This window comes from Babylonia areolata, chromosome 19 (genome assembly GCF_041734735.1).
Source record: "Babylonia areolata isolate BAREFJ2019XMU chromosome 19, ASM4173473v1, whole genome shotgun sequence".
Classification (NCBI taxonomy): Eukaryota; Metazoa; Mollusca; class Gastropoda; order Neogastropoda; family Buccinidae; genus Babylonia; species Babylonia areolata.
This window is the reverse complement of record NC_134894.1, coordinates 34,329,249-34,341,748: the sequence shown is the minus strand read 5'-3', so window position 1 is coordinate 34,341,748 and position 12,500 is coordinate 34,329,249. Positions and strand designations below refer to the sequence as shown.

The following is a 12,500-nucleotide window of genomic DNA, read 5'->3' as shown; positions in this document are numbered from 1 at the left end:
CCGTGAAGAGACTTTGGGATATCGATAACACCTCATTTCCATGGTTTGGATTCTTCTGTTTGTATCCACTGGAAATGTCCGTGTCTCGGATACATGTATGAATATTGAATATACCAGTGCACGCAGGGGGGCTATCTTGTGTTTCTTTGATTTGATGTTGTTTTTGCATCTAGGTTTCAGTTTAGACAGTGCTGATATTGTCTTTGCAGTTCCCAACCATAAACAGGAGAATAGGAGAACATTGGTTGTATCAAATTGATAATTTCGCAGAGTTTACTTAGATATTTGAATGACATTCCAGCGCTGGTGTCTTCGGAACTTCTGTTTTCATTATAATCTTTTTTAATAATAATATTATATAAAAAAAACAACACACCATTACACATTGATGAAGCCTTACCCGCAAGATGGTGTGTCATTACAAGTCACTTGGAACGTTGATGATTTTTTTTAATACTTTCTACAAACATTATCATTTGTTTATCTTGTTTAATCAACGATGTCTTTTTTATGAGGTCAATAAAGTAATTTTCCTTAACCGGAGTGATTTTTTTTTTCTTCAAATATTCATCTCTGATTCAGCTCTCCTTCCATCCAGTTTCCTTCAACTCACCATTGAACACCCTCTCCCTACCTAACGATAATGTTCAAATGTGAAAATTAATGCTTTATCAAAATGTCTGCAATCATCAGTATGTGTGACGGGGCATTAAACAAAATGTCTCAGTTACGCAGAACAAAAATAGCCGTTTCAGTTTCAGCTACAGCTTCAAGACATGTCAGAGCATACACACTTCTCCACATCTGCTATTAAAGAAAAAGGCCATTGAACCAGACTCATTCAAATTCAACAAATCAACAACTGCACATACTCTGAGCATATGTTTGCTCTGTTATGATATACAGAAGGTGTCTAAATTCATTTCCTTGGGGAGGATGTTGTTTTCTTGAATTACGTTTAAATTTTGCCTTGTGTCCATTTGACACAATTTTTTTAATCAATGAAAGTGTTGCAGTAATAATAATGAAAATAAAAACGACGACGATAACAACATTAGATACACAAATTTGTGATGAATTTCAACCGACGTTAATTTGTCATTACAAATGGCAAACTCTGGAATTAATTTGAAGTCTTATGACACCACTGCATGATCTCTCCTCATCCCCATGCATATTTCCATGATTATAAAGATAAACCTGCCACTCCCGCCTTAAAAAACAAACACACAAAAAAAAAAAAAAAAAAAAAAAATCCCCCCAAAATACACACACACACACACCAGAAAGCAGTACATTTACTTTACTTACAGAGATACAATTAAATCGGTAACACACGAACATAATTGTCACAGATAGAAGAAGAGAACGATCAACATAAACTGAACAAATACATAAGTAAATAAATCAATAAAACAGCAATATCTATGCAAAAAGTCGATTTTTAAGCTAAGAAAAAAAGTAGTAGTAGGAGGAGTGGTAGTAGTAGCAGCAGCAACAGTAGTAGCAGCAGCAACAGTAGTAGCAGCAGCACTACAATAAAATATCCCTTCATGTCTGCGCACAGGGTCTGTCCCTTAAAATGTGACTTGTGACGTTTTTTGGTCACGGGTTCGTCACTTCTGTTACTAGTTATTTGTCGTTCGGATTTTTCTTTTCTTTTCTTTTGTTTATGCAGATATTGTGCAGCGTATATGGGTCAGTCCGCACGCTTTCGCACCTCCTTGAAAATGAAACTGTTGTGTTTTGATTTGCTCACAGCGGCTTGGCAACAGTTGTTGCAGCAGACGTGCAGTACTTTTCCTGCAGTCAGTCGACCGTATGATGTCACAACCAACGATGACGTGGGCAGTGATGACGTCACATCACTCGTTGAAGGACTGGCCTCTCTACAGGTGGGTTTGAGGGAAAGATGAGAGTATGTAGAAGAAGAAGAAGCAATAAAAGAAGGAGAAACAGCCACATGCGCCGTGCGCGCCTACACACGCGCATGCCCCCATACACACGCACGCACGCATACGCACACGCACACACACACACACACACACGACAACAGAATCTTACGAAACTTTAACCGGGATGTCATAAACTCAGTAAGATACTGTCACAGAGCCAGCAAGGTTTGTTTTTGGGTTTTTTTGTTGTTGTTGTTGTTGTTGTTTTTTTTGGGGGGAGGGGGGCCTGGGGGGGGGCGGTGCGGGGGGGGGGGGGGGGGGAGGGAAGGGGGGGAGTTGTGATTCTACAGTTCATGTAACTGTGGAATAAGAGCGGGATAACGCCAGATAGTGATGACCGCATGTCTCAGAAGGTGTCAAGCACAGGATACGAATGAACGCTGTCAGCTGGACACTCGACGCGTAGCTTCGTGTAAACAAGCCTGTCAGAAAGGCCACTTCTTCTTTTTTTTGTTTTTATCACACAGGGAGCTATGGCACACCCTTCTGTTTGGCGTGGAACACACACGTCGATGGTCCGATTCATTTTTGGGGGGGACATGGAGCGGGCGTTGGGAATCATTTCACCATCCCTTCAGTGTTCCAGACAGTTGCGTTCACGAAAGACAAAGCAAAGAGTGACGATTAGTTATATACCTGCTACAACCACAAAGACAAAACAAAGAGTGACGATTAGTTATATACCTGCTACAGTCAAAAAGACAAAGCACAGGGTGATGATTGTTATATACCTGCTACAATCACAAAGACAAAACAAAGAGTGACGATTGTTATATACCTGCTACAACCACAAAGACAAAACAAAGAGTGACGATTGTTATAATATTTATACCTTCAACAATCACAAAGACAAAGCAGAGTGACGATTGTTATATACCTGCTACAATCACAAAGACAAAGCAAAGAGTGACGATTGTTATAATAGTTATAACTTCAACAATCACAAAGACAAAACAAAGAGTGACGATTGTTATATACCTGCTACAACCACAAAGACAAAGCACAGGGTGATGATTGTTATATACCTGCTACAACCACAAAGACAAAACAAAGAGTGACGATTGTTATATACCTGCTAAAACCACAAAGACAAAACAAAGAGTGACGATTGTTATATACCTGCTACAACCACAAAGACAAAACAAAAAGTGACGATTGTTATAATAGTTATACCTTCAACAATTACAAAGACAAAACAAAGAGTGACGATTGTTATATACCTGCTACAGTCACAAAGACAAAACAAAGAGTGACGATTAGTTATGTACCTGCTACAGTCACAAAGACAAAACAAAGAGTGACGATTGTTATAATATTCATACCTTCAACAATCACAAAGACAAAGCAAAGAGTGACGATTAGTTATATACCTGCTACAACCACAAAGACAAAACAAAGAGTGACGATTGTTATAATATTTATACCTTCAACAATCACAAAGACAAAGCAGAGTGACGATTGTTATATACCTGCTACAATCACAAAGACAAAGCAAAGAGTGACGATTGTTATCATACTACAATCACCTGGTATAACTATAATCTCCCGCGTAAAAGAAAGATTTCACTGACACATTTGAGGACCTTAATGGGCAGCTAACCGTGCATCTCAATGATTAAACCATGCTGCTTTTGCATCCAATGCGCTGTGGTCACGCATGTTGGTGTGAAGATTCTTACACGCAACATGAACTACCTGCATTCATAGTGGTGGCAATCAGAATCCAGTCTTGGAATAAAGCTACATCTCAAGATCTGATAATTGGTGATGCTGGGGAAATCTTCATGATTATATGCATCATTGCAATACTCTTACAGACAATTTTCCTAACATTTTCCAATAGGTTTCTTCTGCGTATCTGCTTTACGTGGGCTTTCACTCACCGTAAATGTTAAACTAGTACTACCAGATTTTATTTCTGATTTTTAATCCCCCAGTGCGCCAGTCCACAGTGTACTTTATGGAAAACTGTAAAACAGCGCTTTTTTGCGCCTTAGGCAAGTGCCTCTGACACAGTGAACGGACGACGGGGCGTTTTGCGCTATCTGTGTTTGCTTTGCCTTTGTGTGCTGAACACTTTCCTCTCTGCAGATGAAGTGCACTTTTTCCTGGCTGATTCTCCTCAAACCTGTGAAGTAGGTCATTCAGATTCCCCTTAGCACTGGCTTCCCTTTCTTTAGCTTATTTGCACAGCTAATGATGTGAACGGAAAGAAAATGTGTGATCAACAACAACAACAAAAGTAAAATTAGATCAAATAAATTGAAAAAAACAACAAAATCAATTCAGTTGGTACCACCTGGTAACAAAGAATATTTTACAACAAAATATCCTCTCACAGCAAAAGCAGCACCGTCTAACATGGTATAGAAAAAAAGTTCCTCCTCCCCTCACCATTCCAACCCCTATCCTTCATCCCATATCCCCCTCTCTCCCTCCCCCCACCCCTGACCCCACCGCCACAACCCACCCACCCACACCCACCTAAATCTCAAAATCTGTTCAAGAACTGGAATGACACCAGAAAGGGGGGGATAAGCCAGGTAGTGACTGGTATAGTTTAGGTGTCACTGGAGGGCGACGCTGTCAGCTGGCCCCTCCAACTCGCCCGCTGCGTGCAAACAGGCCTGTCAGTGAGGCCACTCCACTCGGAGTGATGGCCACTCCACCTGGGGTAAGGAACACACACACACACACAGTGATGGTGTAATTTGCGGGGCGTGTGTGTGTGAGAGAGAGAGAGAGGGGGGGGGAGGGTTTGGGTGTGTAAGTTCTCGTTTTTTGACACCTGCAATTTTTTTTTTACTCTTGCGTCTGCTTATTGCCGACCCCCCGCTCCCCGCTCCCCCGCCCCCTCCTCTCTCTCTCTCCTTCATCACCCCCAAGCACCCCTCCCCCTCACTCCACACTCCACTCCCTTTTTTTTTAATTCTTTAATTTTTATTTATTTATTTATTTTAGCTTTAGGGCGTACACCATTGTGTTCCCGTCGGTCAGGGTGTCAATGTCTGTCTCTGTCTGTCTGTCTGTCTGTCTCTCTCTCTGTCGAGTTCTCTCTTCACCATGCTCACACACAACTGTCATTATTTCAATAAGGTATTACCATGCTATATTTCACCCATCATATTTCTCAGTGGATAACGTGTCAAAATCTGGGTCCAGAAAAAGAAAAAAAATCTGTGTGTCAAAGACACAGGCAAATATTTCTGCATCAAATAAACCCAGTTTACTCGAGCAAACAACGTGTGACTGTTGGGTGATAGATCGTGGGGTGAAAGACATTCCTTTATTTTTTTTTCTTTTCTTTCATTCTTTCCTTCATTTTATTTTATTGGTTCTCCCCACTTTTCCCACCCCACCCCACACGCCAGTACCATCTCCACTGCTGTCTTCCTTTGTTTACCGTCATCCCTTCCTGTTTATTCCACAGTTCAGTACCCTTCATTTCTTCCTTCCTTCCTTCCTTCTTTCCTTCCTTCCTTCCTTTTTCCTTTCAGCTTTTCTTCTTTTGTTGTTGTCCTTTTTTTTTTCATATTCATTCTGTCATTCAGTTCTTCCTTTCTTCTCTCATTCTTCCATACACGGTATTTTTCTTTCTTTTTTCCCCAACCTCTTCCATCGTATGTTTTCACAGGTTCTGGAGGGATTCCTCTTGGTGCTTTCAACAGACGGCACAATTCTGTACGTGTCTGACAACGTGTTGCAGTACCTTGGTTACAATCAGGTAGGTGTCTGTGAGCTTTTTGGTACCACCTGTCTGTAATTATCTTGGGTATATATGGCCAATGGTGAGCTCGTTTCAGTGGTAATATCGGTGGCGGACAATTGTAAGCAAAAAAAAAAAAAAAAAAAGTTTCAGTTGTAATATTGCTAACGGGCAGTTGTGAGATAAATAAGTTTCAGTGGAGAATGGTAAATTCAGTAAGTTCCAGTGATAATGACTGTAACTGACAGTGGTGAGCTCAGTTGTTTGCGATGATAATGAGGTAACGAACATTGATGAGCTCAGTAAGTTCCAGTGGTGATTTCGGAAGCACACAATGGTGCGTTCAATAAGTTCCAGCGATAATGAGGGTGGCAGATAATGGCGAGCTCAGTAAGTGGTATTATTTCGGTAACAGACAATAGTGAGTTCAGTAAGTTCCAGTGATAATGACGGTGGCAGACAATGGTGAGCTCAGAAGTTTCCAATTATAATGACAGTAATGGACAATGGCTAGCTCAGTAGTTTCCAGTTGTAATGACGGTGGTGGACCTTGTGCGTGTGTGTGGGCAGGTGGATCTGATGCATCGCTGTCTCTACAGCATCGTTCATCGGGACGACATGCCCGACCTCAAGATGGTGCTGGAGACCTCCCTCACCCACCTTTTGTCCACCCGCTATGACCATCCAGGTGTTCCGCAGGTGAGAGGGGAGCCGGGGAAAAATGGGGATATAATGATAAATTTTGAGTGTGTTTGTGAGAGTGGGGTGTGAGATCCCAGGTGTGGGGTGGGGTTTTAGGAAGGGAGATGTGTTGTATTGTGTCATTAGGGTTTGTGTTGTGTTGTGAGCCTCAATCTGCACCCAGACGAATCGAACTCACGCGTTTTTGTGCTGTGGATACATGTGACCGAAGGAAAATAGTAAGACATGCTTAAAAAAAAAGAAAAAAAGGTTTGTGTGTTTGGGGGAGGGAGGTAATTTTTGTGTCTGCGTGTGCTCGCCCGTATATTTCCATGCGCATTTGTGCGCATTTTGTGTGTGTGTCTACATTTAAACAGACTACATGCACGTGATGTGTGTACGTGTGTTTGTTTTATCAAAATGATAGGAAACTCTGCCTAAACATAAAATTACGATAATCCTCCCCCCCCCCCCCCCACACACACACTCTCTCTCTCTCGCTATTACGCAGGGAAGATGAATTTCACATCACAATATTCTATCTTAAAATTACGAATAGAAGTGATCATTATTTTTAGTTAGGTTGTGTGTTGTGTCGGTAGAAATAACGGCAGCTAATGTGTGTACTAACCAATGATCTTGTAATAATGCAACTCTAACAGTAGCAACCGAGGTAGTAATAGCATGTGTTGTGGTTGCTATCGCGCTAACATAACTACATAATTGTTACTTCGATGGGTGGTGGGAGTCGGGGGAGGAGGGGGAGGGGGTGTGTACCCAGACACAAAACCAGCATGTTCACCGAAGAAGGTAAAATCATTGCAGGAAGGGAGCCGCAGAATGGATGAGTGTGGCAACTTCGCTGCAGCCAGGTGCGAGACGTCCACTCCGTTGTCCTTCATCTGTCGTATGCGCTGTTTCAGTGGGTCTTCTGTGGGTTACCTGGTCAGTGGTTTGGTGTTTCGTGTGTTGTGGTGTGTTGTGGTGGTTTGTCACTTGTCACAGTGGCTTCTCTCCACTGGTTATTGTAATGTGTAGTTTGTTACTTTTTGTCACAAACTATTTCTCTGTGTGAAATTCGAGTGGCTTCAGATCACTCTAATACACGTCAAACCACACAGGGCATCCCATCAAGCCCAGGGCAATGTGCTGCACTACAGTTCAACACAACACAGCACTCCACCACACAACAGCACAGCGCACTTTAAGGATTACACAATGCACTACAGTTCAACACAACGCAGCACAGTACAACACCATCCCACACGCTCAACTAAAATATACATCCCCTCAAGCCTTCCTCCACACAATTCTGTCCTTACTCACCACCACATCCTAGCACTCTGTACTACCCCAACTTCTACCCCCACCCCCTACTCCCCCCCCCATGCTCCCCCCCTCTAACCCCCCTGCACCCCCTCCCCCGCCCCCCACGAAGTACTATATCCTACCTATACATCTCCCACCACCTAGCCCCGCTATTCTTCTCCTGCTATTGAATTCATTAAACAATTGTACATAAAACAAATTTAAAAAAACAACAACCAACAACAAAAAATAAACAAACAAACAAACAAACAAAAAAACCCGAAATCATGTAATCATGTTGTGTGACAAACGGATTTTTAAAACTATTTCCCTCTCTCTCTCTCTCTCTCTCTCTCTCTCTCTCTCTGTCTCTCTCTCACTCTTGGGGGGCATGCGCAAGATGGCGACCAGTAAGCAGCTGACGGGAATGTTCTCCTTTTCAAAGAGGATTTCAAGGCGCTATACAAACATTACAGTGAAGTGCGTTGTTGGTGGGAAGTAACATTGTGTGTGGACACTGAAAAGACAACAAAATGATCGATGTGAACATGTGGAGGGCTAGAATTGGCCTTTTTCTCCGGTCAGTGAAAAGTGGGTCATCTGTCAGGCATGGGACAGTACAGGTGAGCGGCGACACAGTTGACGTGACACTCAGTGACATTCTCATAGCATGTGTTTTGCTTCTTGCATTGGTGAAGATTTTCTTCTGTGTGTCTTCGAACATATATATGATGAACAATGTACCTTTGCAATGGACAATCCTCGACCAAACAATAAATACAGGGACAATGCCATATGACGAGGAAGTGAGTCAGGAATATGTCAGGTCAAACCAGGTCAAGTTTGCCATGCACGTGCCGGTGGTGTTTTCCATGTGTGCTGTCAACGCTGTGCTGTCAGTGTGGAGAATCCTGCTGAGTAATGACGTAGAGGAGAATCCAGGGCCCCTTCACGGGCAGCACGGCAAAGACAGTCAGAAAAGTGGGTCAGAGGAGACACCAGTGGACGGGGATACCACTTTCACTTCACAAGCTGTGTCGGAAATTCTGGCGGCTCTCCAACTCCAAAGTCAGCAGTTCAAAGCACAGTTTGAGGAACAGACTAGACAACTGAGACAACACAGAGAGGAACAAACAAAACAGCATCAAGCCATCAGAGAAGAACTGGGTGACATAAAACATGATTTAGGAAAAGTAGCTGAGAAGTGTGAAGAAATCAATCTGCGATGTGACAAACTGGAACACGAGAGCAGTCAGTTGCGGGGCAGGGTGGACGAAGTGTCTGCTGATCTCACTGACTTGTATGCGGAAAACAGGGAAGAGAGGGAGGAGGTTGCGAGGATGTCATCAACGGTAGAGGAAATGAAAGAAGAACTGGGCAAAATCAATGAAGAGATAGACAGATTAGAGGAGTTTTCGCGGAGAGACAACCTTAGATTGTTCGGCATTCCTCCCTTAAGTCCGAGTGAAAAAGAGGACTATGATTCATGTGCCAGAGCAGTGTGTGAGGTGCTCAACAAGGTAGAAGAGAAGAGAGAGTGGACAGAAGAAGACATAGTGCGGGCACATCGAGTGGGACAGGCAAAGCCAGGAGAACCAAAGACAATGATCGTTAAGTTTAAGCGTTGGAGAGACAAAATGATGCTGATCAAAGACAGACAGTTGAGAACAAAGTTAGAGGATAGAGGGGTGAGAGTGGCAAACGACTTGACCAGGAGACAAGCAGGCATGGTAACGGCAGCAAAGAGAGAAGGGAAGGTGGCGTTCTTTGTGAGGGGAAAGCTGACGATCGGACCTCGCAGACCAGATTCCAGGCATCATGCTGAAGGGACGGCTGGTTCCAGTGCTGTACCACAGAGCAACATCAGTCCCACCCCCACCCCTAGCCCCACCCGCACCCGCTATGGCCTTGATCACAGTCACCCCTCCCTTCTCCCCACCCAGGAATTCCCACCCATCGTCACTGGTGACGTCAGTCGAAAGGGTTCCCCGCCATGTGACCGGGCTGCAGCCAATGGCAGTGGCGTCTCAACAGGTCGGACTCGTGACGACAACACGGACCCCGCTTCACGTGCAGCTGACCGAAGTGACACCGGTGACAGCGCTCACTCCCGCAGTGACAGCAGCACGCGTGTTGGCAGGCAGGGCGTGGGGCATCGTTCAGTTGGTGGTTCAAGCTTGACGGGCAGAGGTGGACAGCAAGCAGGTATCCATGGTTACTTGAGAGGGCAGCCCCGTCATCTGAACAAGTCACTTGCTGGGAGCAGTGGCCGGACTTTGCGGTCGAACAGTTGTAAATAGGACAGGCCTGATCATCAAGTGTCGGAATTAACATTTCTGAATTATAATGTAGAAAATTTGTACAGCAAACTTACAGACGTTTCTTTCGTGAATTTTATTACTAACTATGATTTCGTGTGTCTGACAGAGACGTTCGTGAATGATTCATTTGATTTTAGTTCAATCTTTATTGATTATATAAAATTCAGTGCCCCTGCGAAAAAATTATCAGCTCATGGAAGACATTCAGGAGGGGTTTTATTACTGATAAGAAAGCAATTTGCTCAGTTTGTTAAAGAAATTCAGTTAAATTGTGACAATGTGGTGGTTGTGCATATTGATAAATGTGTGTTTGGTGTTGATAAAGATGTTGTTCTTGTTGCCTGCTATGTTGTGCCTGAGGGTGGGCCAGCTTACATTCACACACAATTAAAAGATGGAATTCTTATCTTAGAAGAAAATATTTTAGAATCAGTTCGTAATGATAATGTTTATTTTGTTGTCTGTGGAGATTTGAATGCCAGGACAGGTAATGAGCAACCCAAAGAGGAACAAATGGTTAGTTATATACAGAGTATGGATGATGATAATGATGATGATGATTATGTTTGTGGAAAGCGTTGTTCGAAAGACACAGTTATTAACAGTTTTGGCAAATCCTTGTTAGATTTTTGTTTTTTGTTTGATCTTTTCATCATGAATGGATCCTGTATTACTGATTCAGAGGGAGAATTTACTTTTGTATCTCCTCATGGATGCAGTGTTATTGATTATTTTCTGGTGTCTAGAGAAATTGTTTCAAACTGTGATTTAAAAATAAACGATTCTCTTTTTTCATGGCATCTGCCAGTTCAGCTCACATGGAAACAATGTATTGACAAAAAAGTTATACCATTTGTAGCACAATGTGGCGAGGAAAGGGTGGTGTGGTCAGAGGAAAATATACAGACTTTTAAAGATGAACTAACTTCTGATGAGTTTAAAATGTGCATGAATACAGTCATGGAGACTCTGGTTACAGATATCAACAAATCTATTGAGCTCTTTGTCAATGCATTTTATGGAGCTGCTGCATGCATGGTTAGGACAGTGGGCAGAAAAAAGAAAACAGTTAACGAATGGTTCGACAATGAATGTAGGCAAAAGAAAAGACAGGTTAGGAGATTGTTGCAAAAGTTTCAAAGAGCTAAAACAGTTGAAGGAAAAGCTGAAGTGAAAAACATTTATGTAGAGGAAAGAAAACAGTATATTAAGTTAAGGAAAGAGAAGAAAAAAGATTTTGATGAAAAGAAACTACAACAGTTAAAAGAATCAATAAAAGATTCAAAAATGTTTTAGGCAACTATTAGATCAGTCAATAGGAAATCAGTCATTTATAATGAAATCACTTCACAGCAATGGTATGATCATTTTTACCATGTATTTAATTCTTTTGATGGGGGGCAGGACACCGCAGATACAGGAGAAGAAGAAGAAGAAGAAGAAATCTTTAATGAACCTTTGTTTAATGACCCTATAACTATAGATGAAATTAAGGCCAGTGTAAGAAGTCTGAAAAATGGAAAAAGTGCCGGCCCAGATAAGATAATCGGTGAGATGCTGAAGAATGTCGATGCAATTGTTATTGATTTTCTTGTGTCACTATTTAACAAATTGTTTGGTGATGGATTATTTCCGACAAATTGGTGTAAATCCATTATTGTACCAATTCATAAGAAAGGAGACACTAATAATCCAGACAACTATAGGGGTGTAGCTCTAACAAGCGTAATTAGTAAAGTATATACACATATTTTAAATAGAAGGCTTGTCCAGTGGGCCGAAAGAGAGGAAATAATTGTTGAAGAACAAGCAGGATTCAGAGTAGGATTTAGTACTGTAGATCATATTTTTACTTTATATGCTTTGGTTCAAAAATTTCTTATGAAGAATACTAAGTTATATGTTGCTTTTGTTGACTTTAAAAAGGCATTTGACTCCGTGAACAGAAATGTATTGTGGCATGTTTTGAGAAAAACTGGTGTTAATGGGAAATTGTACAATGCACTGCGAGGTATATACAATTCAGTCATGGCATGTGTGCGCGAAAAGGGAGTATATTCTGATTTCTTCAGTTGCCCCCGTGGGGTAAAACAAGGCTGTCTCTTAAGTCCTCAACTATTTGCATTCTTAATAAATGAATTAGCTATTGAAATGTCAGAGAAAGGTAGGCATGGTATTCAGTTAATCCCTGGTGCTGTGGAAATATTTTTGCTGATGTTTGCAGATGATGTGATTTTGCTCTCTAGCACTGTAGTTGGATTACAGAATCAGCTTAATGTATTAAAAAACGAAGCAGATAAATTACAGTTAACTGTTAATATGGATAAGACTAATATTATTGTTTTTCGTAACGGAGGTTATTTATCACAGTGGGAAAAATGGTTGTATGGTAATGTAGAAGTACGAGTCATCAACGTATACAAGTATTTAGGAATGATATTTACGACTAGGTTGAGTTTAAGAACGGGATGGTCAGAAATGTGTAGGAAAGGGAAAAGGGGAGTAACAGAAATTCTAAAATCTACTAAG

The 12,500-nt window shown here is 41.9% G+C and overlaps 1 protein-coding gene across 1 annotated transcript in view; it reads left to right on the top strand.

Annotated features, from left to right (window-relative positions):
• The window catches only part of LOC143294282 (uncharacterized), a 47,287-nt gene that overhangs the window by 26,271 nt on the left and 8,516 nt on the right, over positions 1-12,500 (top strand). The window contains exons 3-6 of the mRNA XM_076605718.1: positions 1,762-1,895; positions 5,590-5,679; positions 6,232-6,360; positions 7,168-7,287. Of these exons, the coding sequence (XP_076461833.1) occupies positions 1,762-1,895; positions 5,590-5,679; positions 6,232-6,360; positions 7,168-7,287 (473 nt within the window). The remainder of the gene's footprint in view (positions 1-1,761; positions 1,896-5,589; positions 5,680-6,231; positions 6,361-7,167; positions 7,288-12,500) is intronic.